The sequence below is a fragment of the Delphinapterus leucas genome, chromosome 20, assembly GCF_059928025.1.
Source record: "Delphinapterus leucas isolate spDelLeu-1000000601 "Yukka" chromosome 20, BTC_Dleu_Yukka2, whole genome shotgun sequence".
NCBI classification, from domain to species: domain Eukaryota; kingdom Metazoa; phylum Chordata; class Mammalia; order Artiodactyla; family Monodontidae; genus Delphinapterus; species Delphinapterus leucas.
The window spans coordinates 15,938,230-15,965,389 of NC_143148.1; the positions used below are offsets into that span (position 1 = coordinate 15,938,230).

The following is a 27,160-nucleotide window of genomic DNA, read 5'->3' on the forward strand; positions in this document are numbered from 1 at the left end:
CCTGGGGAGCATCAGGGAGAAGACGGAGTGGTGGTGTGTGTGCAAAGGCTGAGAGAGGTGGTGTGCCAGAACAGGGGAGAGTGCAGAGGGGTGGGAGGGGTGAGCGGACTGACGAGGAGGTGAAGGAAGGGGGAGAGAGGAGTCAAAGGGAGAGGCGTTCAGGGCGGCGCTTGGGAGTGGGTGCTGTGGGCTTGGGAGTGGGTGCCGTGGGCTTGGGAGTGGGTGCTGTGGGCTTGGGAGTGGGTGCTGTGGGCTTGGGAGTGGGTGTTGTGGGCTTGGGAGTGGGTGTTGTGGGCTTGGGAGTGGGTGCTGTGTAGGAGGAAGGCCGGAGGAGGGGGAGGACGCCTGTGGAGACAGGAGGTGGGGGAAGGGAGGGGAGGGAGGGTGGTGGGGTGGGCATGCGGGTGAAGGATGAGAGGGGAGAGGAGGACAGGAGACAGACCTAGAGGGCATCCATGGACTGGGGGGTGGGGAGGCAGTGGAGGGCTGTCGAGCCAGGGAAGAGGAGGGAGATGCGGGGGGCAGGAGGCGGAGAGGGGATGAGAGGCCAGAGGAAGGGCAGTGGTGAGAGAGGGGCACGCAGGGAAGGTGTCTGGGCAAGCAGCAACCAGGGTCAGGGGAGGCTGGGTTGGAGTGGGGAAAAGGTGATGGTAGTTGGGGAGCATGGGAAGGTGCAGGGAAACCCAGGCAGAGGAAAAAACTACTCGGAGATGAAGACTGGAGGATGGGAGAGACAGGTGGGGTGGGCATGCTGGGGTGAAGAAGGAATGGGAGGGAAGTGGCAGACACAGGACAGGAGCTCACCCTGACGCATCTCCATCCTTGCAGCGGGTCGAGGACGAAGCGGTGGCCTTGTATGCGGAGCAACACGTGACGGAGTTTGAGCATCCGTGAGCCTATCTCCGGCACCACCTCGAAGGGCCACATACCCCGAAGGCAACCCATGCCTGTGCTCACCAACGAATAGGTGCAGGCGACCAGAAGGTGGAAGGTGGCGCCCTCAAAGGTGGGGTAATAGAGCTCACCCGAGGCGAGGCAGAGGCCTGGGCTGCCCCCGGGCTGCGCGGCAGGGTTTGCAGGCCACCTGGCCGCCAAGGTGGCAGCCGCGGCAGCGGTGCACCGGGTGGGAGGTAGCAGCCGGCCAGCGCTTGAGCAGCTGCACTGAGCCGTGAGCACGCAGGTGACACCACTCAGCACAAGGCCCGCATTGCACACGCAGCCCCCGCGACAGCGTCGGTCCCCCTCCCCGCCGGGCTGCCCCTCCAGCCCCGCGCCAGTGTCTGGCCGTCCCGGAGTGCACAGCGAGTAGTGCGGGCGTGCAGGGCATAGCCGGCCTGAGGGAAGGAGTAGGAATGGAGGGTTCCTTGGTGGCAAGTGGCTGCTGGAGTCTCACCCCCCACCTCTGGGGCTGGGATGGGGCATCTGGGGCCCTGCGGGGGTAAGGGCTGGAAAGCTTGACTTGGGCAGAGCTGAAGCTAACCCTCAAGGGGATGAATACCAGGTGGCCAACCACGGATCAGAGGCACAGCTGACCCATAAGGGTTTGGGATGGATAAGGCCTTGGAGGCTGGACCATGAATGGCTCTGAGCTCCTGAGCGGTAAGGGTTGAAGAGCTGGACCATAATCAGGGCTGAGAAGTGAGAAGGATAAGAGCTGGGGGCTGGACTGCCGTCAGAGCTGGGCTGACACTTTAGGATGGGCAAAGGTTGGACCATAATGGGCTGTGGAGGGGTGGCTGGAGGCTGGCACAGTGGGAAGTACAAGGTCTCAGGGACTAACCTGTGCAGGGAGGGGCTGGCACACTGAGATGGGCAACAAGGAGCTGAAACTGGGTCAGGAGGGGGGCCCCAGATGAGCAAAGATGGAGAGGCTGGACCGAGGCCCTGGACACCCACTGCACTGGCTCAGTTTCTGCCAGCGGAAGACTTGTCCACCCAGCAACTGGCAGGTTTCACAGTAGACACTTAGCATTGGGCATAGGCCAACGCCCAGGCATACGTCCACCATGCAATCTTGGACACAGGGGTTTGGTGCAAGCAGCTTAGGGCGCAGCTGGAAGGGCCCCGAGGTGAAAGAGGACGTCACACATGTGGGCAAAGTGGGCTGGGGTTCTGGTGGTTGGCAGAGTGACAGCATGGTGGCAGTGACAGCATCTTGCCAGCAGCATCCAGACACTCGCTCAGGGAACCCACCAAGAAGCTATGGCTGAAGGTCCAGGCCAAAGCATCCTCAGGTAGCTTGGTGCCCCTAGAGTGGAAGCTTTCCAGCCCCCAGCCCCAGCAAACTCCATCTCACAGAGTAAAGTTTCTGTCTTCAGAAACCAGAAGTCCCTTCTCCAGCACATAAAAGTCAGGCCACGGGACACAGAACCCTCACTCCAGAGCCTGGAGTCCTCGCTGCCTAGAGGACTTTTTCATGCATCAAGTCCAGGAATCCTGCCTTTTAGAACTGAGTAGTTCTGGACCCCAGGAACTAGAATGCTCCACCCTCAGGACCCGCAGACCCCGACCCCAAGACTTATGCGTTCCTGACACTGACACCCAGGCGCTGATAGGTGTGCCCATAGACCTGGAGGGCCACGCACAAAGTGCAAGTCGCAAAGCACAAATGGGTAGTTGGGGAAGCTGTCTCTTGGTTGCAGATTCAAGCACTGCTGCTGGTCTCTAAGGGTCTAGGTGGCATCAGGTCGTGGCAGTGGCTAAAGGGCCCGTTCAGAACTACGAGGACAGCACAGGGCCCTGGGGTCTCTGGTGGGGACACAGGTCTGATGCAGGGCGCAGCCTAGGGGGCTTGGCACGGGGCATCAGGCGGCTGCAGGGCACAATTATGCAAGAAGACATGCAGATCGGGACCTCCCACATCATGGGTCCAGTCCCCGTTGAAGTTTCCACACAGGCCCTACACATGTGCACGGTAACGTTTGGTCACTTGCAGAGACATCGCGAGCTGCCAGTCAAAGACAGTGCAGTGCAGGCGGCTCTTGCCCCAGACCTGCCTCTGCCTGTAGTTCGGAGCTGTGGAAGTACAGCCAAAGCCTTGTGATACTCAGGGTTGCCAACAGCTGTAGCCACTGCTGGTTCACCTGGCAACCCAAGAGCCAGGGTCACCAGAAAGGCTGAATTCCTGAGCATTTGAGGAGGGGTGAGGGATGAAAGCTGAGGGGGTTGAAGGTTGGGGTACTGGGGCTTTGCGAGGTCTCACCCGCATCTGCTAACCAGGGGTCTTGTTTCCAATATCCAGTTCTGTCCTCATGCAAAACTCAGGAGTCCTCCTCTGAGGAACCCAGATAAGTTGTTCCACTAAGGAGCTAGGAGTGCCCACCTCCTCTAGTTAATAGGACATCCTTCAGCCAGGACCCAAAGGTCTTTCCCACAATTACCAAGAGCCTCCACCAAGAACTTCCAGGTCAGAGAGTGTCTCTCTTCTCCCAACCCATGATTTCTGTTTTTATGCCCCCACGCCACCCCCCAGAAGGTTCCCAACCCACCTTTTACTCTCTTTCACTACTTCCACCCTGGTCCAGCCCCCATCACCTCCTGCCTGGAGAATTGCAGCAAGCCTCCTCACTGGTCTTCCTCCACAAGCCCCATAGTCTGTTTCCCACATGGCAGCCACAAGGATCTTATTTACATGCGAGTGATATCTCAACCGTCCTCTGCACAAAATCTTTCCTTGGTTCCCACCTCACACAGAATAAAAGCCAAAGTTACCGCAAGAGCCCACATTGCCGTACACAACCTGACTCCCATGATCTCTCCCTTTACTCGGCACTACGATCCCACTTCAGCCTGGACCTCTTGCTGTTCCTCTAACATGGGTGGCAGATTTTCACTTTAGGCACTTGTTGTTCCCTCTGCCTGGAATGCTCTTTTCTCAGATACCCACATGGCTCTCTCCCTCACTTCTTTAAGACTTGGCTTAAGTTACATCCCTCCTATTTAAAACTGTACTCTCAGAAATCCTGATCTCACTTTCCTTGCTCTATTTTTTTTTCTCTTTAGCACGTAGCATCTTCTAACATACTACGTAATTAACTTATATTTATTGCTTATCTCTCTCTGCTAGACTATAAGCACCGTGAGAACAAGGGTTTTGTCTGTCTTTGTTGCTGACGTGTCCTCAGTTTCTTGAACAAGTTCTGGTACATAAGAATAAAATATTCCTTAATCAAGGAAGGAATTCAGGAGTGTCAGGTCCCTGGGAGATGGGGGCCCAAGTGGTGAGGGTAAAAATCTGGAGCCCTGGGCTTCCCTGGTGAGGCAGTGGTTGAGAGTCCGCCTGCCGACGCAGGGGACACGGGTTCGTGCCCCGGTCCGGGAAGATCCCACATGCCGCGGTGCGGCTGGGCCCGTGAGCCATGGCCGCTGAGCCTGTGCGTCCGGAGCCTGTGCTCCGCAACGGGAGAGGCCACAACAGTGAGAGGCCCGCGTACCGCAAAAAAAAAAAAAAAAAAAATCTGGAGCCCTGAGAATTTGAGGGTGCTGGATACCTGGAGTGGAGGCTGCTGGATGCTGGGGAGCCATAAGAGCACTGGGGAACTCCTGACTCCTAAGTGGCAGGGTGAGCTCTTAAGAGATGTGGAGAGGAGTATGGACCATCGTGGGCTCACGCATCAGGTCTTAGCAACATACACCTTCTGAGCTTTCCTTATATTATCTCACTTAATCCTCACTACAGCCCTATGCGTTAGGTCTTTACATCATCCCAATTTCACAGATGAAGAAACAGAGGCCCAGAGAGGTTAACTAATTTGCCGAAGATCATATAAATAACAAGTGGTCAAGTTGGGATTTGAACCCAAGCCATCTGGCTCCAGAGTCCATTGTCTTTCTACAGTGCTGAAAGGTGCTGAAAGGTGGCTTTGTACATCCATAACCTCCATCAGTTTGCCCCGCTAGCAACCACAATTAAATATAGTCTAGCTCCCACAAGCTTCCAACGAGAGCAATGTCCCTAAACCTTCCCTGAGGAAAAATTTGGGACATGCCAGTGACTGCATGTGGTCCTAGGATATGTCCAAAGCTCAGAGAATTTGGAGGTTCCAGATGCCAGGGTTAGGGGACAATAAACATAGCAAACATTCCTCATATGACACTTACCATGAGCTGGACTCTGTTCCAAGTGCTTTTCATGCGTTAACTCATTCCCACCTCACAGGAGCCTGACGAGGTAGGTGCTAGAGATCCATAATCCCTTATCTACAATCCCCCAATGCAAAAGTGGTCTGAAGACTGAACGATGTTTTGTGTGTTTGATATTAGAACTAAATTGGCAGCAATAATGCCTCACATGTGGCTGCTTGTAGTCTTAATTTATCCCATTTGGTATGAATATTCAGACATGTCACTGCAAAGACATTAATATTTGTGATTTTGTAACACCCACTAGGGGTATTATATAATATGTGGCATTTGCATGGTATGACCCTTTGAAATTCTAAGATCTGAAATGCACCTGGCCCCGATCATTTTAGCTAAGGGACTGTGGACCTGTATAATTGCCTCCATTTTACAGATGACAAAAATGAGGGACAGAGAAGGATGGGGTTTCCCAGGATTCCGTACAGTGTGAGTCTTACCCGAAAAAACGGAACTCCTGTTTGACAGCAGTGATGATGACGTCAGAGATGTGCGTTGCGACAAAACATGAGCTGTCTCCCTCCAGAGCAGGCGACCCACAGCCGGAAGGAACGGAGGCCTCTGGGTAGGGTCTGAGGGCAGTTGCTCAGGATGTAGGCGCAGCCCCCAGGCATGGGGAAAGAGTAGCCATCCAGAGTGTAGATGTATGGTAACCCAGAGGCCCAGCAGCTTCTCCCTGTGATGGTCCCCTGCCCATTACTAGAGACAGCCACTATCTATTTATTTATTTATGGCTGCTTTGGGTCTTCATTGCTGCATGGGCTTTTCTCTAGTTGCGGTGAGCAGGGGCTACTCTTTGCTGCAGTGCGCGGACTTCTCATTGCGGTGGCTTCTTTTGTTGCAGAGCAGAGGCTGTAGGCCCGTGGACTTCAGTAGTTGTGGCCCACGGGCTTAGTTGCTCCGCGGCATGTGGGATCTTCCCGGACCAGGGCTTGAACTCAAGTCCCCTGCATTGGCAGGTGGATTCTTAACCACTGCGCCACCAGGGAAGTCCCAGCTGCTATCTCTGATTTGGTCACAAACATCATTTTGGACCCAGATACAGTTTCAAGTTCTGGTTTCCCCACAGCCACAGCCTCTAAGCTTGGTTCAGTCACTGCCACCACCTTGAGCCCCGGCTTGGCCACTAAGGCAGTTTCTGACCCAGACCAAGACACTGTCTTGGATTTGGACTCTGGTTCAGCCATGAGCATGGGCAGGGAGACAGGTGTAGGTGCTGGTTCAACTACAGCTACAGATTCAGGCCAGGCTCCATTCACGGCCCCTTGTGCAAGCCCCAGCTAAGCCATGGCCACAGGTAAAAGCCCTGGTTCAGGTGTGCTCTCAGATCCTGGATTGGCCATTACCAGGGTTTGAGAGTTGGACACTGTTTTGGAGTCCCTAAGAGATACCGAGTTGGAACTGGACATGGTCTTGAATCCATATGTGGCCTGTGTGCTAGGCACACACTTAGCCTTGTGCTTTGCAAAGGTGACATGTGGTCCCACTGGAGCATGCATAGTCCTTATAGGAGACTGGGAACTGGAGTAGCATCATTAGGGAAGACGCTAGGAGGGAATGAGATTCCATGGGAGGGTCCACAGCCTCCTCAGTCAGAATATCTGGAGATGAGATGAGGCGAGGATGCCACAGAATTGAATCCTGGCATTTAATCTTATCCCTGACCTGCCTCCACACTCTTGGCATCCAGGGTCCCTGGCATTAAAGACTCAGCATTCAGAAACTAATAGGGTTCCCAGTCTAAAATGAACTGGGGCCCATATCAGCGGAAAGAGAAGGGTGGGGCTGAGGGACAATATAGCAATGATCAGCACAGCCTGGGTGTAGAATAGAACTTTGATGAGCGGGTGAGCACAGGCTTCATCTAAAAACAGCCATATCAATTATTTTAAAATATCTGTGCCCATAAGTCCAAACACATCTGTAGGTTAATTTTGGTCAGTGAGGACTTGCAACGTGCCCTGTTAAGTAGCCTTAAGAAGTGTGTGTGTGTGTGTGTGTGTGTGTGTGTGTGTGTGTACATATCCTGTGGGAATTAGAGACATATATCCCCCCTAATTCCCAGGGAGGGGAGTTATTTTTTCATAGCTGTTAGTTCATGAAGTTAGCCATCTACAAAGTGAACTTTAAAGAAATAACCTTGTTTGTTCTGTAAGGCTTTGCACATTTTCCATCAAGATGGGATATAGAGTATTGGTGTGGATTAGAATATGAGCTTACATGTCAGCTCCCCAGGGTAAGGGTGTTGTCTATGTTGTTCATTGTTGCATCTCCAGTGCTTAGGACAGGCCTGGCTTGAGGTACATATTTTTAAAAATATTGAAAAATAATAACAGTAAATATTTACTGCATGCCAGGCACTGTTCTATTAACTCATTTTTAAAAATGCCATAAAATCTTATAATGTTGTTGGTGTTATTACCACACTTCACAGAGGAGAAAATAGAGGGTCAGAGGGTGAAGTGATGGGCCCAGGATCACATGACTTTAAGCAGGATTTGAATCCAGATCTCTTGGCTCCAGAGCCTGGCTCTGAGCCATTATGAATAAAAGAATTAAAGTCCGTGTCTTTGTTTCTAAGAAACCCCAGCCTTTGAGTATCCCTCACTTTTCTCTCATCTTCCTGTTCTCCTGCTGTTTTTCAGGACAGAAAGAGATTGGATGGTAGCTCCTTATTCCAGGGTTACGGGAAAATCCCGATTCCCATAGCATAATTCAGGACTGTGGTCAGCATCCGGTCACACTGAATCTGCGTGGAGGGCTGCGTTCTTGGTGGAGAGGCACATCTTCCTTAGCATCCTGAGCGACTTTTGGGATCACAGCTGCCACCTGCTCCGTGTGCAGATCTGGGTGGTGATTTCTTGACTTCAACCTTCAACCGCTTCCTGTATAAAATGGGAGTAATAAAAGGATCTGCCTCCACGGTGGCTATGAGATTTACATTACATAATGTACATATATATAAAAGCACGTATCACTTAGCTCATAAGTCTTGACTATTTATAAGTCTTTGTGAGGCAGTACAAAAAGCAAAACAAAACAAAAAGGTGGTTAAAACCTTGTGCTCTGGAAGCAAGTGGACTGGGGTTCAAATCCTGGCTCTGCCACTTTCTTTCTGTATGAATTTGGCAAAAGATTTGAATTCCAGCCTTTCCCCCTCCCTTCTCCAGGAAAAGAAAAAGGAATTATTACAATATTAGTATAGAGCCTACCTCAAAAGCTAGCAGGAAGGTTAAACACTCAACATTAGCTATTATTATTTTATCCCATCTCCCACCCCATTGTTCACATTTCATACTGTAATAAAGAAAAAGAGCGTGTGACCTTCAGCAGTAACTTCCTGTTTGAGCCCAGTGCCTGGAATATAATGTGGTGCACATTTAACAAAGTATAACTATTATTATTGTTATTCATTCCATAAATGTTTAATGAGTGCTGGGCACTTTCATAGGTGCCAGCGATACAACAGTGCAAAACATTTTTGTAAAGATCTGATGTCATGGATCTGTTTGGGGTGATGGAAATATTCTATAGCTTGATCTAGGTGATGGTTACATGGGTGTGTACGTACATGCGAAAATTCACCAAGCTGGATACTTTAAAACTGTGCAATTAACTGTGTATCTTAAAACTATATTACCCTCAAGGAACTAATATGTAGCAAAGAAAGAGAATAAGTAAGTATACAGAAGGTTATATGTGCTATGAAAAAAAGCAGGGAAGGGCTACAGATTGTAGAGGTTGGGGAATTGAGATTTTAAATTGGCCAGTCAGGTTGGCCTCAGTAAGAAGGTGACGTTTGAGCAAAGACTTGAAGGAGGTGAGGGAGCGACCCATAAGGATATCATGGGGACAGCCAGGGCAAAGGCCCTCAAGCAAGGTGGCCAGTGTGGCTGGAATAGAGTGAGGGAAGGACAAGAGAGGAGATGAGATCAGGGAGGTAATGGGAGCAGATCCTGTGGGGCCTTATAAAACACTTTGTTTTTGCTGGGAGTGAGGTGGAATGATTGCATGGGAGGGACATAACTTGCATTTAGAAACTCTCTCTCTGGCTGCTATGTGAGCAAGCGAATGTATTGTTATGATTTTCTTCGACCCTCACCCCCAGAAATCCCATCACGTGCCCAACTCCGGACTCTCTTCGGCCCCAGGGTTGCTCACCCACCTCCGGCTGCCCAACGGCCTGGATCCGGAAGGCCCCGCCATGGGCGGTGCTTAAGCTGAACACTCAGAAGGACGCCTCGCGCGTCTCCAGGCTGTGCACGGCACTGCGCCCGCGACCCGGTTTTTAGGCCAGCTCGGTTCAGGCGAAGCCCTGAGCCGGGGCTTGGTTGTGGCCAGAATGCCGCCCGTGATGCGGCTCAGGGCCGGCGGGGATGAAGCTCCAGTGCAGGTTGGGCAGCGGCCGCCGGTTGGGAAAGCCTGGCAGCTCCCTGAGCGCTAAGCTTAGACTGAACGCGCCCATTGGGAGCCCGAGAGAAAAGAAAGGATCGTAGGCGACGCCGCCGAGGGCCGCGGCCCCGCCCAGAAAAAGCACCTGCAGACAGACGGGCCGAGGAGCGCAGCACAAGCGGGCGCACCAGGTCCACGTCGAAGTGCAGTGAGGAGACAGGGCGCAGAGTCTGCACTCCTCCGGCGCCGCCTCCTCCACAAACGTCGGCCGCCGCGGCTGCCAGCCGCCAAGTACACGAGGTCTCGGGGCCCGGGATACGCCAGCGCGAACGGAGGCACGGCGTAGACGGGGCCTCAGAGACCCTGGGACAGCAGTTTGGACACGTGGCCACAGGCCTTGTCTCCCACTCGCAGGCAACTGTGACCAGTCAGCAGCACGACGGGATGAGTGGCCACCACGCAGGTGCTGACAGGTCTTCTGAGCTCTGCAGCTGCAGTGCCTGGAAAGTCTCAAGGTGTACGAGGAGGGGCCGGCGGGCAGCGTGCTTGACGCCGTCCAGCAGGACCCGCACGGGAGGCTTGAGGCTCAGGCACGTTGGCCGAGCGCCTGCCACTATGGCAAACTCCTTGTGCGGGTCGTGGGGCTGCAGCGACGGCGTCACCACGACGTAATGGGTACTCAGCAGGTGGCGCGGAAGAGCCAGTGCCGTGTCCAGGGAGGGGCGCCTACTCGCGGTCATCACGGTCACTCACATCGGCCGCGACGCCTCTAGGCGCACCTCGCTGCCCGCCGCTTGCCGCGAACCCACGCAGTGGTGCATCGGGTGCGCCCTCACTAGCACCAGGGGCCCCTTGGGCGGTGGCGACACGTACAGCCGGAAGTTGGCCTTCTCAGCGCCGGTACTCCAAGAAAGCCATGATGATGTCACGGCCCTGGAAACCTACAAATGCAGACCCTTGGCCTGAGGGAACCGGGAGGGGATAGGAAGGAGTCAGCATAATCCGGTGGATTTTGAGGCCAAACACATTATATTGTAATCCTGACTCTACCACTCCCTGGCCATGTGAACTGTGGGCAAGGTATTTAACCTCTTTGGGCCACACTTGCCTCATCTGTAAGAGGTAGTGTTTAGCCCATACTTCACAGAGCTATGGGAAGATTAGACGAGATAATATACGTAAAGGCCACGGAACAATGGTACATAAACATTAACTTAAAGTTGCCTCCATCGGGCCGTCGTCCCAGAAAGGCCTGACTGTTCCCCTTCCCACAAGCAGTTTGGCCAATTCCTTGTCACAAAGTCTGCCCAAATAGTCCTTTGTCCCAGCTGGCCAGGGCCCTGTCCCAAGAAGCTCCACTGTGGCCAATCCCCTGTTGCAGAACTTGCCAGGCAGCCCCCCAACCCCAGACGGCACAACCAGTCCTCTGCTGTAGATCCAGACCAGCTCACCAGCCTTCTGCATCTCCCATGGGTCACTCACCCCATAGGAAACTCAGGGCACCGAGGCACAGCGGGGCAGGTGCTCACACACGGGGCAGCCACGGCTGGAGAGGGAGTGGACAGATCCAGGCTAGTCAGTGCAGTCTCTCCTGCCAGTCTGCCCTCCAGCCCTCCTACTGCAGGAGTGGAAGGGGACACAAGAGGAATCCCAGAGAAGGGCTTGGACCTCCAAGCCCCAGGAAAAAGGCAAGATTGGGGATCTCACCTGCCAGGAGCTAGACTGAGGCCGGGCACATTGTGGGGGCATTTATAGTTCCAGATGCCTGGGCCTTGCCCTCAACACTCTCCCAGGGTCAGCACACTGCAGTCCCCATTAACAGTGGCTCCAGCCTGACCTGGTGCCATGGATCATAATGAGGCCTAATTATGTGGGCGGGGTCAGGGAGAAGGGGCAGACAGAGAGCGGAGGGAGAGGGGTAGAGAGGGAAGAGGGGAGAGAGAGATGGGCAGAGACACTGAAAGAGGGAGAGGAAAAAATACAAGAAAATTACAGGGAGATGGAGAGATGGGTGTGGGGAGAGAGACAGGCAGAGTAAGGAACGTAGAGAGAGCTGAGCGTGGTGGAGAGATGTAAAGGCCAAGAGAGACAAGAAAGATATTTCTTCAGAGGAGGGCCTTCGAGTGTGGAGGAAGTGGTTGTGTTTGGAGGAGGTGACGGCTCCAAGTTTGAGACAGAGGATTACAAATCAGGGGCTGGAAGGGAGCAAGCAAGAATACCATGGTTCCTAGGAGGAGAGGAGCAGGGCTCCTGAGCCTGCTGAGGAGGGAGGAGCTTCAGGCTTGGACTTTTGGGATCCTGGGAAGGAGGGCGCCAGGGTGCCAGGAGCTTTGGGGATTCTGCAGAAGGAGGGGGATAGAAACCGGTTTTCTGTGTGTGAGGGAGAAGGACTGGGGACCTGAAGGTGGAGACTGGGGCCTGGACCCCTAGGACTGGAGCCAGGCGGGAGAGGACACCATGTGCCCGATGTGAAGGTCTGGAGGATTGGGGGGTGGGGCTCCCCAAGGGAAGACAATGGCTTCCAGTCACTCCCGTCCTCCCAGAAAGTCCTGAGCCGGAGAATAGTGGAGCCGCACCGTCCATGGAGGATCCGGGAGGAATGGCAAGGCTGGGGCTCTAGACAGGGAAAGGCAAGGGACCTTGGATACAGTTTCCAGCCCCTCCCTCCCTCAGGTCCCAGGAGCCCGCACCCCTAGTCCCTTTCCCCCCAGAGCCCTTGCCTTTGGTGGGAGGAGTAGGGGGAGAATTCAAGAAGGAACCGACTTTCTTTCAGTAGCTTCATTTCACACCTGCTTAAGATCCTTCCCAGGCTCTTCACCACAAGCAGAGGAGGTGAGGGAGGGCACAGGGATTAAGGTGAGGGAAGGTGTGGGAGTATAAAGGTGTGGGCCTTTCAGGAAGCAGCGATTCCCTTCCAGCCTGAGGTGGAGAACATATGTGCTAGACTTTTATTTTTCTGGTCGCGCCACGAGGCATGTGGGATCTTAGTTTCCAGACCAGGGATGGAACATGTGCCCCCTGCAGTGGTAGCGTGCAGTCTTAACCACTGGACTGCCAGGTAGGTCCCTGAACACATGTGCTAGAGATGGAGCTGGGCAAGGGAGCAGGGGAGGGGGCAAGGCCTGTGCCACCAGGCTGAGGAACTGGGACCCTGTCCCGGGAACCCTGGAGAAACATGGAGGGTTCCATGCAGAGGAGGGCCAGGTTTGGCTTTAGGAAGACTCCCTGGACCAGAGACTGAGACTGAGGCCAGAAGCCCAGGGGGAGGAGATGCAGGGACCCAGGTGGGTGAGGCCAGAGCTAGAACAGGATGGGACCTGAGAAGGGAGGAAGGGGAGGTGGGCGGGCTGTTCAGGAGGCTGGGTGGGGGTTGCCCTGAGACAGGACCGGGGAAGAGGGTCAGGTGTGGGAAGAAGCTGAGGCCAGTGTGAGACCCAGTGTGTGTGAAAGGCCTGGGGGATGTCCAGGAAGCCAAGGTAAGCCAGGCTTGGGGTTTAGGAGAGGGGCCAGGGCCGGGGACAGCAATGTGGAGGGCCTCAGCAGAGAGGGAAAACGGGGGCATTGGGGTGTGTTGGGGGTGATGCCCCAGAAAGAGGTGAGTGGAGAAGCAGGAAGGCGGTGAGTTCCCAGCCCTGGGGACCATAGCATTCAGCGCTGTGGATGAAGAGGAAGTTCCCAAAGAACCGATGTTTCATCCAGAGTGAAGTGTACCCCGGGGGTTCCACAGAGTTGAAGCCAGAATATACCGAGAATAAAGTCCTTTGAAGTCTCACATTTTATACTCTAAATTCTCATCAATTTTGCATTCCCCTCCATCAGTCTATGCATGTGAGCTCTCATATAAAAAGATTTTCAAGTACTTACCAGTGACACCCTTTAACCTACCCTTGTGTACTCCCCTCCCACCCTCAACAGTGAAAATCTTCAAGTGAAAATGAAGCTCTGGGTTCAGCCTGTGGCTGTGGGATCTCCCCAGCCAGTCTCCTGGTACACTGGGGTGTCTGTCACCCAAGCATTCAAGGCTCTTCAAAAGCCTAACCAGTGGCCAGACACTCCCAACCCCTCCTAAGGCAAATGAGCCTCCCACCCTGACCTTGTTCTGTGCCATGTACCCCTCCCCACCATAGATCTAAGGTCCAAACCAGATCCTGCCCCTCCCCTGGCTCCAGTGCCCCTGGCGTGGAGTCACAGTTCGTAAGCCTGGCAGCAGGCGTCCGCCCACTTCTTAAGCTCACTGTCACCGTCCCCCCTTCTCGCACTCTGTACTCCAGCTACACGGAACTTTGGCCAGCTCTCCAATGCACAATCCTCTCTCTTCCCTTCCTATCTTTTGCATACGATGTTCTCTCTCTTTGGAAGACCCTCTCTTCTCCCGCCTCTCTTTGTATATCCTTCAAGTGTGCAGGGCCCAGTGCAAAGTGAAAATGTGGAGTCCCTTGTTCAAGAATCGTTAAGAATTTCATGATGGTGACAGCAGGGCATCAGCCAAGCACAGCGTCCTTTTAAACACAGGGCACTGGGCGACTACACAGGGCACGCTGCCACGAAGCCGGCCCTGCCTTCAGGAAATCTTGCATTCTCCCCACCTCCCATTCCAGGCTCCCAGAGTCCCTTGGGCTTAAACAGGCCCTAATCATTTTTGCCTGTGCTTCCCCCATCCCAGCCCTGGCCACTTTGAGCTGCCACTGTTTGGTGACTTGAACTCTGTAAGGGCAGGATCTGGGGCTATGTCGGTCACCACTGTGTTCCCAGCATCACTCTGCACAGGTCAGGGCAACACTGAGCTTTGATACTTAACCTTGCTTTTGTGAGGCGTGATCAGGGAGGAATCAAAGGCTGGAGCCACGCCCAAGTTCAACCTAGAAAAGAAACATCCCCTTTCTGAGGACCCTTTGTCTGATTCTCCCACATATGTGCCCAGGTAAAGAGCTGTGAAGGCTTGGCATTAGCTGAGGCCTCTCAAGGGATCACAGGTATGTCCAGACACTCAGGGCCTGTGGGGGATCAGCCACACCCAGACACATGGGTTGGATCTGGTAGGACCCAGACAGGGGAGAGTCTTGGTATCAGGACTACAGTGTCTTCAAGAAAATGCTCCAATAGCCTGGAGCTTTGGCCCCAGGAAAGCTGGTCTCAAAAATGTGCAGGGCATCCTCAAAGCCAGGTGGAGGATGGACAGTGCAAAGAGTAGCACTCTCTGAGCTCCGGAAACTGGTGGACTCAACCAGGCAATGTTGGACAAGCTACATTTTAACTTTAAATTCCAGACACGTCACCATTTGTCCACAGCTGTATTGTTTCTGCCTGGGGGTGGGGGATGGTCCAGGCATTCTGCGCAGGAGGCAGGAGGGGACCACGTTAGAGGGACCAGCCTGCCCCCATGGGCCTCCTCCCACCTCCGACTTCTGAATGTGTAATAGGCTACCACTGGGTGTGTGTCCGCCTTCTGGGCCTGCATTTCCTGTGTCCACATTCCCCCCGACCAGCCATGGCCTCAGTCCTAGCACTTGAACCTAGAAAAGGTCCTTAATTCCTACAGGGAAGTCAGCTCCCCCTTCTAAGGAATGGGTCCTTGGATATCAGAGACCTAGGCTCTACAACTCTTCTTCCCAGTCTCTGCAATCTAGCCTGAGAACAGGGTAGCTGGACAGTGGTCCACACTGTCCCCTTCTGTGTAGGGGATGGAGGCCTCTGGTGAGGTAGTTTCAAATCTCTGAATCCATCCACTTCAGGTCCCAAACTCGTCTGGCCACTTTTCGGCCCGGACCATCACTGTAGCCCCCTCCCTGGTCTCTGCGCTTCACCTTTGTCCTGAACATGCAAACAGAACTGCCAGCTTCCTTGAGATCAGGGAGCACTACTCTCCTCACTGCTCAAAACCCTCCAATGGCTTCTCGTGCCACTGAGAATAAAACCCAGGCTCCTCCAAGCCACCTACAGGGCCCTGCGTCATCTGCCCCCTTCTGGCTCTCCAGCCTCAACACGGCATCATTCCCTTTATCCTCACCCCATTCCAGCCCCCTGGCCTCCTGCAGTGCTGTTCCATTTGTATGGAATGTCCTTTCCACCCATTGTGTAGTTAACTCCAACCTGAGCATCTCAGCAGAGGCGTTACTTCCTCCAGGAAGCCTCCTTCAACCTTTCTTCCTGGGTCAAGTCCCCTGGTTATAGGGTCTCACAGTTCCAAGGCTCTCTCCTGCATGACCTGTCTTGTCACCATACGTGCTTTACACTTGTTAATTTGACCCTTGTTTCCCCCACCAAATGGTGAGATATGGGAGGGCAGGACAGGCCTGTATTTGTTCAGTATTAAATCCCTAGCACGTTGCACCCAGTGGGCACACAATAAATTGTTCAGATTTTAAAAGGAGGGTTGAGGGATGGCGCACTCTGGCTCCCCCTCATGGCATACACTGGTATTTTGTAGCTTGGCGCTAGGAATCCATCCCATCCTCCCAGCCCCTGGGCCCTTTTACCCAAGACACCTCGCTCTCCCTGATGGCTTCACCTGACCTCAGCCACCGAGGGTAACAAACAAGAAGAAGAAGGAGGACTCTGGATGCTGCTGGAGGACTCAGGAGTCAGATCAGGTCCCTGGCACTTAGGTTGTTCCCTTGGCCGACGTAGGATCATTTCCAAGGCCTACACCCATCTAGAAAGCTTCGCCAGAATCTAGGATGTTATCCCACGAGGACAAGTCAAGTGAGCCAGATCATGAGAACGGCCCAACCAGTCTTGGGCTCTCTTCACCATGCCCCTCACACATCACTTCAGAGTAGAATGACAGAACCCGAGTTCCCTCCACATCTCTGCCTCTGGACCACTACAGGTGGGCTGAAGTCAGGGAGCGCTATCCTCTTACTGCCAATCCCATTCCTGGATCTCCAGTGAGGTTCAACATTTCCAAGGACCAGGGTTTAGTCCTGCAAACCTCCAGGCCTGGTGTCTGAGTGGGGGAGCCTAGAGTAGACCTAGACTGAGTGACGACCAGCCCTGGAGAGACGTAGGGCAGAAAGGCCCAGATCAACCTGAACCAGGCTCTAGACCCCGAGAATCACAGGGTCCCTACACTCCTTGTCTACAATTTCTTCCCTCCTCCTCTCAGATCAGCTGGATTTGGCAACTGCCCAGCTGAACCCCTAACACTGCTCTCGCTGAGGTCACCGCAGCCTTGATATCATTAAACACAAGAGTCACTTGGGTCTGACTTGCCTGGTTTGCTTCAATCCATCCCTTCACCTACTGCTCCTATTTAGTCTTTGTTTTTTAGTCTAGGGTTTTATTTGCCTGTCCCTTAAATATGGAGAATTTGGTGGCCTCAGGTCCCCATCACAGCTGACAGAGGCTCCATTTCTGTCCCCAGTTCCAGTCTTGGACCAGGGGTCCTAAGGCCTCCTGGCTGCCACGCCTTGGTGGCATGCTGACCCTCTGGGCCCCCCCATATCCACCAAGTCCCACACTGGCCTCAGCGTCTTCCCCAAACCTGCCCCTCCTCCCCGGTCCTGTGCCAGGGCAGCTCCGCTGTCTCTCCCCTGGCCAGAGCCCTGGGCCTTACCCTGGACACTTCTCTCCCCCTCAGCCCTTCAGCTCCATAACCCATCCACTGAGCTTCTTGAATGTCTCTCTCACTCACCCCCTAGTGCCCTCCCCCAGGCCGGCTCTGGTCCAGCCTTGTCCTCACCCACCCAGGTCCCTGCCCTGGTTTCCCCCAGGCTCCCAACCTCAGTCTTCTCCTCTGGTCCACCCTCCTCATAATGGCTAGAAGGATCTTCCTAAAGCCCAAACCTGACCTCTCCCTCCCTTGCATAGACTCCTCCGTGGCTCCCCAGTACTATCAGGTTAGAGTCTGAGCTCCTCAGCCTGGAGGTCCTGAACCCTGCCCACCCTTCCTGCCTCACTTCTACCACGGCACCCCCAGTGCCTGGCACTTCCTAAGCCCTTGCTTGGGCTGTCCCTCTGCCTGGAACACCTTTCCCACTGCTCTTTCCCCATTTATCTCCTTCAGACGTCATTCTCAGATCACGTCTCCTTCATGAAGCCCTCCCTGACCACACTCTGGGCTGAGACAGGCCCCTTTTCTGGGCTCCTGCAGTCTCCTAGGCTTCCCTCCTCACCACGACTCTGCTCGCTCTGAGCTATCACTGTCTGAGGGGCAGGGCTGGGGGCTGCCTGAGTCATTGCAGCATCACCCAGCACAGGGCAGGCCCAGAGAGGACACTCAAGGAATGTCTGTTGGTTAAAGGGACAACCATTCTCAGCCTTACCCGGGGACTTCAGACAGAACTGGGGGGTGGTTCTCTCCCCAGAGGGGGCATCCCAGCTCCAGACCCCTGAACGATCCCCCAGCCCCAACAGACAGAGACAAGGGCAAGGGCCCAGGCCCAAGCTTAGAAAAATAGGACTTTCTTGTTGTGTCCCGGTGCCCGCGACACCCTCCCCATCAGAGTTTTAAAAACCGTGAGCAATTTGGTGAGTCTGAAGCCAGGTCCCACAGGGTGTCCGGGTCCTGCTACCCCTGGAGCCAGAAGGGCCATAGAGGTGGGCGCGAAGCTAGGGTCCCATGGGTTCGTGGCTGGGCCCCCAGGGCTCACAGTCCAGCTGGACCACGGTGTGGGCCCTGGGTGCGGCCGGCTCAGGAGCCGGCGGGGCCAGCGTGGGGCCCAGGGCGCCATTGGTCTGGGAGCAAACGCTGCTGACAGGCGCAGGTGCCTTGGTCTTGCCCGGGGGTTGGCCACCGTGCACCTTGTAGCGCATGAGCAGCACGAAGATGAAGACCAGTACCGAGGCCACGATAACACCACCCAGTGCGATGATCATAGTGCCGCCCAGGAAGGGTGCGTGCGGGGCCCCGCAGGGCCGCAGCGCTGGCTCAGTGGAGAAGCGGTGGCAGCCCACAGGCCGTGTGGCTGTCAGCCCCGTGGCGCCGTCCTCGTACACGGCTAGCACACACAGATCGTAGGTGCGGCCTGATGCCAGGTCCGTCAACAGGAAGGAGCTGCTGTCGGCTGGGATCATCCTGGAGGGACAGACAGGTGGGAGTCAGGTCTCCGGCTGCCCAGCACCCACCCTGCACTCTGCCCCAACCCTCCAAGCTGGAGGATTTCCCCCCAGGCCACTGTCTCATTTCACCCTAGCCCCTGAGTTCCCTGTAACCACTACCGGAATTCCCTTTGGTCTGATACCCATGAGCTGCCCAATATCCCTCCGTTCTGTTAGCCTGTTTCCCCCGAGCCCACCCTCTCATTTTCCCACTGCTCGAATACCCATGTGATCTCCCTGTGGCCTTAACGCCCAAATTCCCTCTAGTGCCGCTGCCCGCTTCCCCTCTGCGCTGCTGCCCAGCTTCCCGCTAGCCCCACTGCCCCCCATGTGGGGTTTCATTTTATACCCCACTGCCTGGTTCCCATCCTGCACTGCCCCCCAATTTCCCACCAGCCTCCAAGTTCCCTCTAGCTCTGCTGCCCAGTTTTTCTCCACTCTCCTGCCTGACTTCACGCTGGTCCCCCCACCCTACTCTCCCCTAGCTCACTGCCCGAGTCCCTCCAGTTTACTACCCCATTTCCCGCCAGCCCACCACCGAGTTCCCTCCAGCCCTGCTGCCAGACATCTCTCCAACTCAGCACCCAGTTTTGTTCTAATGCTGTCTGGTATCCCTCTAACCTGATGCCCATTTCCTTCTAGCCACACCTCCCCGCCCCCCACGCCCATCCAATTTCCCTCTAATCCCACCTCCCAGTCTCCCTCTAGACCTTCACCTAATTTCCCTCTGCTCCTCTGACTTTCCTCCAGCAGGTGCCTGGTTTCCCTTTTCCAGCTGCCTGACCTTCCTCTAGTGTTAAACCTAGAATTCTCTCTAATCTAACCACCCGATCCCCCCATACTGCTGATGCCCGATTTCCTTCTAGCCTGCCAATGAATGTCCCCCAAGCCCCGCTGCCGCTGCTGTGTTATTATTACCGTATCCACAGCCTGCTTTCCAGTGAGTCCTGTCATCTGGCTCCATTTTCATTAAACTGATGTGCCTCAGTTATCATTGCTGAGTTCTTTTTCTCCCTGTTGCCTTATTTCTTTCCACTTCTGTCCCCTGATTCTCTTTTATCTCTCTAGCCTGGTTTCTATTTATCCTTATCTTTCCCATTCCCTTTTATCCTTAGTACCCAATTCCACTATATTTCCTTTTGTAGCATGGCACCCTGTTGCAGATTTAACTTGTTTTATAATCTGTTTTATTCTTAAACTGCTTTAATGAGGGAACTCCATGATTATCTCTAGGAGGGTGATGATCTAGGAGAGCATTTGTCCCGTCCCCTGACAGGCAAGGTAGATAGGACTTGTGTGACTTTCAGGTGTGGGCCCTCTATGGAATCTACTGAGTACCGCTGTCTACGAAAGGGAGTGGAAAAAGCTCGTTGGATTTCCGGGACTGAAAAGGAAATCAAGTGACTATCTTTTGAGGTTTGGGCTTCTGGGGAGGCACAGGGAACCCAGGTACTGGGTTTACGAGGTGAAGACCCCAGGCCTTGGGAGGCCCAGTCCTCTGCAGCCAGGTGTCAGGGGCTGTACCCTTGGCCCAGCCTGGCAGTGAGGACAGGGAGCCGTCCACAGGCATCCATGCAAGCCTGGACTTGGGTGAGATGTGCCAGCACATCTGGATGAGAGCCACCACTAGTGACCACATGTGGCCACAGCAGATGTTCCATGTGCTCTCCGGCCTGGGGGCAGAAGTTATGTAACCCGCCTCTTGGAGTGTGTAAACCCCAAGTTTTGTGTTTGCAGCAAGAGAAGGGAGCCCCCAGCAGTCACCCAGAGGTGGAGCTTGAACTAGGTTTAACTTGATTTAGAAAACCAAAAGTTGAGATGTCACCACGTTGGAACTCCAAACACATGGAGCAGGTCGCACCGCACAAACGCAAAGCCTAATCTCTATGTAACGTCCTCCCCCATTTTCCTTTTAGCCTCTGGTCTGAGTTCTTTGCAGCCAGGCTGCCTCACTGCATTTTTCCCATGATCCGTGTACTCTCCCGCTTGATCTCTTTTTCTTCCTGCAGACTGGCTTGAGTCTAGCCCTGTCATCTGGAAATACCCGGCTTCTCTTTACTACTTAAGTTGGTTTGTATCCCCTCAACTTTGCCCCTCACCCCCAATTATCTTTTTACTCTTCTGGCCTGATTAGTATTTATTCTTGCTGCCTTCTTTCTTTTTTACCACTGCTGCCAGATTTCTTTTACCCTCTCTGCCTGATTTCTTTTACCTCTGCTGTCTGATTGCCTTTGTAACCTTGCAGCCTCATTTCCAGTGCTGCAACCTGGGGTATCAGTAGGTGCTCCTCCAGCCCTCCCTCCACCTCGCTCCCCCACCCAATCTGTCCGCCGCCTGGACCCTGCACCTGTAGACGAGGATGTCGTCGGCTGAGCTGTTGTACTGGATTTGGTACATGCGGATGCCTGGGAAAGGCCGCTGATCTGGCCACTGGACTAGAGCAGCTGTGGCCCCATGCTCAGTCACCTGGACGCCACGGTCGGTAGGGGGCCCGGCGTCAGCCGCCTTGGAGGAGGCAGAGACCGAGGCAGCAGAGGGCGGGGTGAGGGCATCAGGATCCCCGTCCCGCGGGGGGTCGCAGCTTGTGCTGTTGGCTAGCTGGGGGGGCGGCGGGGGGCCCACGGTCAGCTCCACAGCAGCCGTGGCCTCGCCAGCTGCATTGGCCGCGATGCAGGTAAAGATGCCGCCATCGCCCGGCTCGGTGACCAGCAGCTCCAGCGTCCCGTTAGGGAAGGCGCGAGCTCGGCTCGAGTTGCCCAGCAGCCGACCCTGGGGTGACACCCAGCGCACACGGGGCTCGGGGTCGCCCACTGCCCGGCAACGCAGGGCGGCTGGCCGACCGGCAGGCACGGCCAGGGGCGGCGAACGGTGTGTCACCACGGGGGGCTCGCACACAAACTCCTCCTCACCCACAGCCCAGAAGTAGCGGCCGCCCAGGGCCGGCGGGGAGGCGCAGGCCTCGAGGTCGTCCTCCCGCGCCAGCCGCCGGAGCCACACCAGCTCGCAGTTGCAGTGCAGGGGGTTCCCGCCGAAGGCCAGCACCAGGGCGGACGCGGGGGAGCCGCGGGGCCTGGCCAGCAGTGGCAGGCGGGAGAAGAGTGGGTCGGGCGGGATGGTGGTTAGGCGGTTGGAGGTCATGTCCAGCCGCGCCAGCTTGTGCAGGCGGGAAAAGGCGCCGGCGGGCACGGAAGCCAGTAGGTTGTGGTCGAGGCCCAGTGTGTTGACGTTGCCCAGGCGGCCCAACGCCTCCCAGGGCAGCTGTTCGAGGTTGTTGTAGGAGAGGTCGAGGTCCTCGAGTGTCTCAGCGCAGTCGTCCAGGGCCCCAGCCGCCAGCGCTGCCAGCTGGTTGTTGCTCAGGATGAGGTGGCGTAAGTTGACCAGGCCGCGCAGCTGCCCCTCACCCAGCGAGGTCAGCCGGTTGCCGTCCAGGTGCAGAGCGCGCAGGGCGCGAAGGTCAGCGAAGGCGCCGGCGGCCACGTGGCGGATGGTGTTGCGTGACAAGCTCAGGTGCAGCAGGCCCGTCATGTTGGCCAGGTCACGGCGCCGCACGGTCGCGATGAAGTTGTCCGCCAGGCGCAGCTCGGCTGCCCGGCGGTCCAGCGAGGGTGGAACGAACAGAAGGCCTGCCCCCGGGCACAGCACGCTTAGGGGCAGGGACTGTGTCTGGCAGCGGCAGCGGCGGGGACACGGGCTGGGTGTGGCTGGCTGGGGTGGAGACGAGGCGGGGGCCAGAGGCAGCAGGCAGAGGAGCAGAGGGAGGACGGCCATCGCGGGCAGGGGCGGCCTGCAGGGAAGAAGGGGGGAGTTAGGGCGGGCTGAGGCCAGAAGTGGGGGGGTGGCTAAAGGGGTTGGGGTGGTCTGAGACCAGAAGAGAAGGTCACAGAGCAGAAGACTTGGTCAAAGATGGTCAGAGAGAGGACTGGTCAGACAGATCAAAAGCCAGAGGTGACGGTCAAAGACTCAGAGAGATGTTTCCCGGGGGAACCCAGGGAGCAGAAATGTGCAAAGACGGTCAGAGGGAAGGGAGGTGATTAGAAACGGTTAGCGACAGTCAGAGAACAGGATCAGCAGTCAGGGTGGGTAGAAGGTAAGCCAGAGAGCTTTAGACATGGTCAGAGAGATACTCAGAGATGGCCCAAGAGAGGAGAGTTGGTCAGGGTAGTGGGAATGATTAGAAGTAGCCAGACATGACCAGAGAAGAGAGGTGGTTAGAGATGGTCAAGAAGATCAGAAGTGGACAGAGAGGGGAAGTGGCCAGGGGTGGTCAGGTCCAGGAGAGATGGTCAAAGATGGTCCAAAATGGTCAAAAGGCAGAGAGGCAGTCAGAGAGAGGAGGAGAGGACAGACATGTCAGAGACAGCTGGACATGGGACAGACGGTTAGGATGATGGGTGTGGGGAGAAGTCATCCGAGAGAGGAAAGGCAACCAGAGATGTTAGAAATGATCAGAGAACACCAATGAGCAAGAGAGACACAGAGAAGAGAGGTGGTCCATAAAGGCCAGGATGGTCACAGACTGGCAGCTGGAGTCAGGAGTGGGTGGAGGGCAAGAGAGATGGTGAAAGATGGTCCGAGAGAGGAGAGGCGGATAAAGGAAGTCAGAGAGGAGAGATGGATGGAAGCGGCTGGAGAGAACAGTGGTAGAAAAAGAGGTCAAAGATGGTCAGAGACAGTCACAGGTCAAGGCTTAGGGTCAGGGGTAGACACAGGCACGAGAGCTGCTGAAAGATGATTAGAGACCGGTACCTTGGACAGCGATATCAAAGGTGGTCATTGAGTGAAACAGTAGAGAGAGGTGGCTGGAGAGAGAAGCTGTGGACAGGGGGGTTAAAGATGATGATCAAAGACAGAAGTGGCAGACAGAGACGGTCACTGAGAGGAGAGGTGGCCAGAGGTAGCCAGAGAGAAGAACAGTGGACAGAAGTGTCAAAGATGATCAGAGAGAGGAGAGGTGAATAGAGATGGTCAGTGAGAGGAGAAGCAGAGAAAGGAGACTGGAGAGCGGAATGGTGGACAGGAGAGGCAGCTGGAGATGATCAAATAAGACAGATGGTAGGAAGATGCTGGAGAGCCGGGGGGGGGGGGAGGGGGTGGTGGTGAGTGGGTCACAGACCTGGAGATGCCATCAACTGGGGAAGAGGAGGTTAGAGAGGGGCAGGGCTGGCCAAATGTCCAGAGAGTGTTTGAAGCAGAGCAGGAGCTGGAGGCAGACCCTTGTGAGGGGATATCTGTTTCCTGGGAAACTCCAAAGGTGCCCAGGGGAACCTGGTAATCCTTACCTCCACCCCCAGTCACAAAGTTCCTCCCAAGCCCCTCCCCACTATGGGGCCTCCCAGTAGTCTTACCTGAGCTGGAAGCAACCCCAGGGAGCAGAGTCCTCAAGCTCCAAGGGGGTCAGGGGTCTGGAGGGGGTGCCTGGTCATTCCTTCCCTGTCCCCAAGGCCTCTGTAGAGGGACCGTCTGTTGTGTCTCAGCTCAGATCTGTGGCCACGGAGTCTTGATACTTTGATATCCTTGATACTTTGATAGACCTGGATACTTTGGGTCCTAGATCTCCAAATATTGGGCCTCTAAGGGTCCAGTTTTAGAGACCCAGGCCCCAGTTTGGGTTGCTTGGAGGCATGGTCTCCCAGCTCCAGTCCTGGGATGCTAAACAGTCAAATGGAGAGTTTAAGATCTGAGTCCCAAGCCCAGTCTTGGGATCCGATACTGGGGTGCTGGGTTCAGATACTGGGGCTCTGAGTCAAGATTTGCCCCAAATTTCAGTATTCAGGTTTGCAGCAAGGACTTCAGGCCCAAACTCAGGTTTAGGCCCTTTGGAATGCCAGGGTTCAGATCTTGGAATCTGAGGCCTAAAGTCTCAGGGTTGGGGTCCCAAAGAGTGGGTTCCACGGTATAGAAATGAGAATCCAGTCCCAGATTTCAAGGTCCCAGGCACAGAGCTCAGAGTTCAGCTCCAGATTTGGGGTTTTAGATGCCAAATCTTGAGGTTCAGGCTGCAAATCTTGGGGTCCATATTCAAATTCTTGGGGTTCAGCCTCCAAATCTTGGGGTCCCAGGGACTAATGTTGAGATTTCAGCCCCAGATATTGATGTTCAGGCTCCAGGTCTTGGGGTCCCAGCCCCAAATCAGGCTCCCAGGCTTGGGCTTCCAGATCTCTGGAGCCAATCTCGGGGTGCAGGCCCCAGATTTCGGGGTGCGGGTCCTGGATCTGGGGTGGCGGCGTCCCGACTTGCTTCCCAGGCTGCGGCGGGGGCTGGCCCAGAGGGAGGGGGGCGGCTGCGGTGGGGGCGGGGGGGCGGCCAGGCAGCCCCCGGGGCCGGGGTGGGGCGAGGCCTGGACAGACACGGACACGCGGGGTGGGGGCACCGCAGCACAGGCCGGGGCGCAGGGGGGAGGGGCCGCGCTCAGAGACCCCTCCCCCGCCGGGGCCGGGGCGGGGGCCGGGCAGGTGCGGGACAGGCGGGCCGGGTCCGGGCGCTCCCGCGGCCTCCTCGCCGGGAACCCAGGGCCGTGCGCGCGCCCGTGCTTAAAGGCGCAGGCCCCGCGCGCGCCCGCACTTAAAGGTGTAGGCAGGTCCCCTCGCTCAAAGGCGCGCCCCTGGCCTCACCTCTCACGGAGTCGTTCTGGCTTTGCTTCGGAGGGAGAATCCTTGGATAAAGAGAGAGTCAGAGAGATAGAGAGAGACACAGAGACTGAGACAGAGAGAAACACAGAGATAGAGAAAGACAGAGATAAAAAGGCAGGCTTAGATTGAGGGACAGAGAGGAGTAGAATGAGAGAGAGGCAGATAGAGAGACAGAGAGATAGGAAGAGACACACATATTCAAGGAGAGATGGAAATACAGAGACAGTGACAGACCCAGAAAGAAAAAGAGAGACAAGAGACAGCACAAGTTAGAGATCGAGATAAAGTCAGAGAGACAGAGAAATGGGAGAGAGACAGAGACAGAGACAGAGACAGACTGACCTGGGGCAACTCAGCTATGAGGATGGGTATGTGTATATATGTGTGTGTCCAGTTCTCATTCACAGCCTTGAATGTGGTTCTCCATCCCAGAGCCCCTGGTCCCCACAGAAGCCTGTATCCTTCTGTCCCTGTGCCTCAGCACCACCTCTCTGGGATGTCCTTCCCTCAGGTGGAGTTTCCTTTCTTGAACCCTGCCCAGCAACAAGCCTGATCTTTCAGGCCAGAGGGGAGACTCTGCTCCTTCCCAAGACTCCTTGCCCTGGCTGCAAGGGGAAAACTTGGCTCCAAGACCCTGTGCCCTCTGGATTTAGAGGTAGACCTCAAGATGCACTGGCCAGATATCCCATGGAGGAAGGAGAAATTAGGAATTGGGAGAGAGGCAGGGGGTTGGCTGGGTTGACCCAGAAAAGTATGTCCACTGCCTTCCCCTCTCCCCAACTCAGGTCCACTGCCCCACAGAATATCCTACTAGAATTGTACTAACACATGACTCACCAGGAGTGATGTCTTCCTGTGCTGATGCTTGTGGAGGATAGTGGAGGAGGGGATAGGGGGGTGCGTTCCACATGTTTCCTGGCAGATGGTGTTGCAGGAAGAGGAATGTGGGCCGTGGTCTACAAGCCTCGCCTGGGAACGTTGCTATAGGTTATAGCAGCGTGGGGGACTTAACCTTTTGCAAGCCCTCGTCCGAAGGGGGCACAGCCTTGGCTTGTGGTCATGGCCCTACCCTGGGGGGACCTGATCAAAAACCACCCCCGGGAACCCCCAACTGAGCAGAGGAGTAAAGTAACCTTGTTGGGGGCGGGGGCATGAATGCACATCCGCCCTGGCATCCCTAGCTCTGCTGAAGGTTTCAGAACAGACTTTTGGCTCCTTCCACTTGTGTGTATTGAAAAATTGCAGCTAAAATTAACTCAGCTCTAGGGTCCACCTTTCCCAATCATTAGCAAAGTTCATCAGTGCTCCTGGCCCAGCACAGCAGATACGGTTTCTTAGAAGCTCAGAAAAAGGGTGAGAAATTTCAGAGACGCTGCAGAAGTGGTGGAGGTGGGGGAGATAGAGGAAAATACTTGGAGACAATCCCAAACAGACTGGGATTAGAATTCAGAGGATCTGGCTGATTTGGTGTATGGCCCCAGGAAATAGGCAAGGGAGGGAGGGGGAAGAGTGAGGCAGAGGAGGAACAAAGTTAATAGAAGGTGCAGACGAGGAATGGGTTACCTCTTTGGGCAACTGGGGCTCAGTTCTGCTGGGGAACATTAAGGAACCCTGTAGAACACATCAGAATTGTCGTTCCTTCCCTTCCTTCCCTGCTGCAAAGTTCAGAGAGGCTGGGGCATTTGTCCACAGAATCTTGCCCCCTTTGGTGATGACTCTCCCTTGGTGAGAGGGGGTGGTACTGAGAGCCATCTGAGATCTGAGGTGGAAAAGCAGAGGGATGACTTGCATGAACTAGACCCAAGGTCCTCACATTTTAGCTGCATCAGGATCACCTGGAGGACTTGTTAACCATAGATCTCCAGGCCCCAGTCCCAGAGTTTCTGATTTGCATGTCTACCTTCCCAGGTGATGGTAATGCTGCTGGTCCAGGGACCACACTTTGAGAACCACTGGGCTAA

At 55.2% G+C, this 27,160-nt stretch overlaps 1 protein-coding gene across 1 annotated transcript; it reads right to left on the bottom strand.

The window, feature by feature from the left end:
- Positions 1 to 10,542: 10,542 nt before the first annotated feature.
- On the bottom strand, positions 10,543 to 25,277 carry LRFN3 (leucine rich repeat and fibronectin type III domain containing 3). The gene is made up of 3 exons (XM_022586295.2): positions 23,916 to 25,277; positions 20,918 to 22,354; positions 10,543 to 18,547 (listed from the first exon to the last, which is right to left on the bottom strand). The coding sequence occupies exons 2-3, from the start codon at positions 22,336 to 22,338 to the stop codon at positions 18,082 to 18,084; spliced, it is 1,887 nt and encodes a 628-aa protein (XP_022442003.1). The 5' UTR covers positions 22,339 to 22,354; positions 23,916 to 25,277; the 3' UTR covers positions 10,543 to 18,081.
- Positions 25,278 to 27,160: the final 1,883 nt, after the last annotated feature.

Coding starts and splice junctions, on each gene's coding strand:
- LRFN3 (XM_022586295.2), bottom strand. CDS start 22,338: ATGGCCGTCCTCCCTCTGCTCCTCTGCCTGCTGCCTCTGGCCCCCGCC. Junction 18,548..20,917: donor GACGACATCCTCGTCTACAG/GTGCAGGGTCCA, acceptor CTGTCCCTCCAG/GATGATCCCAGCCGACAGCA.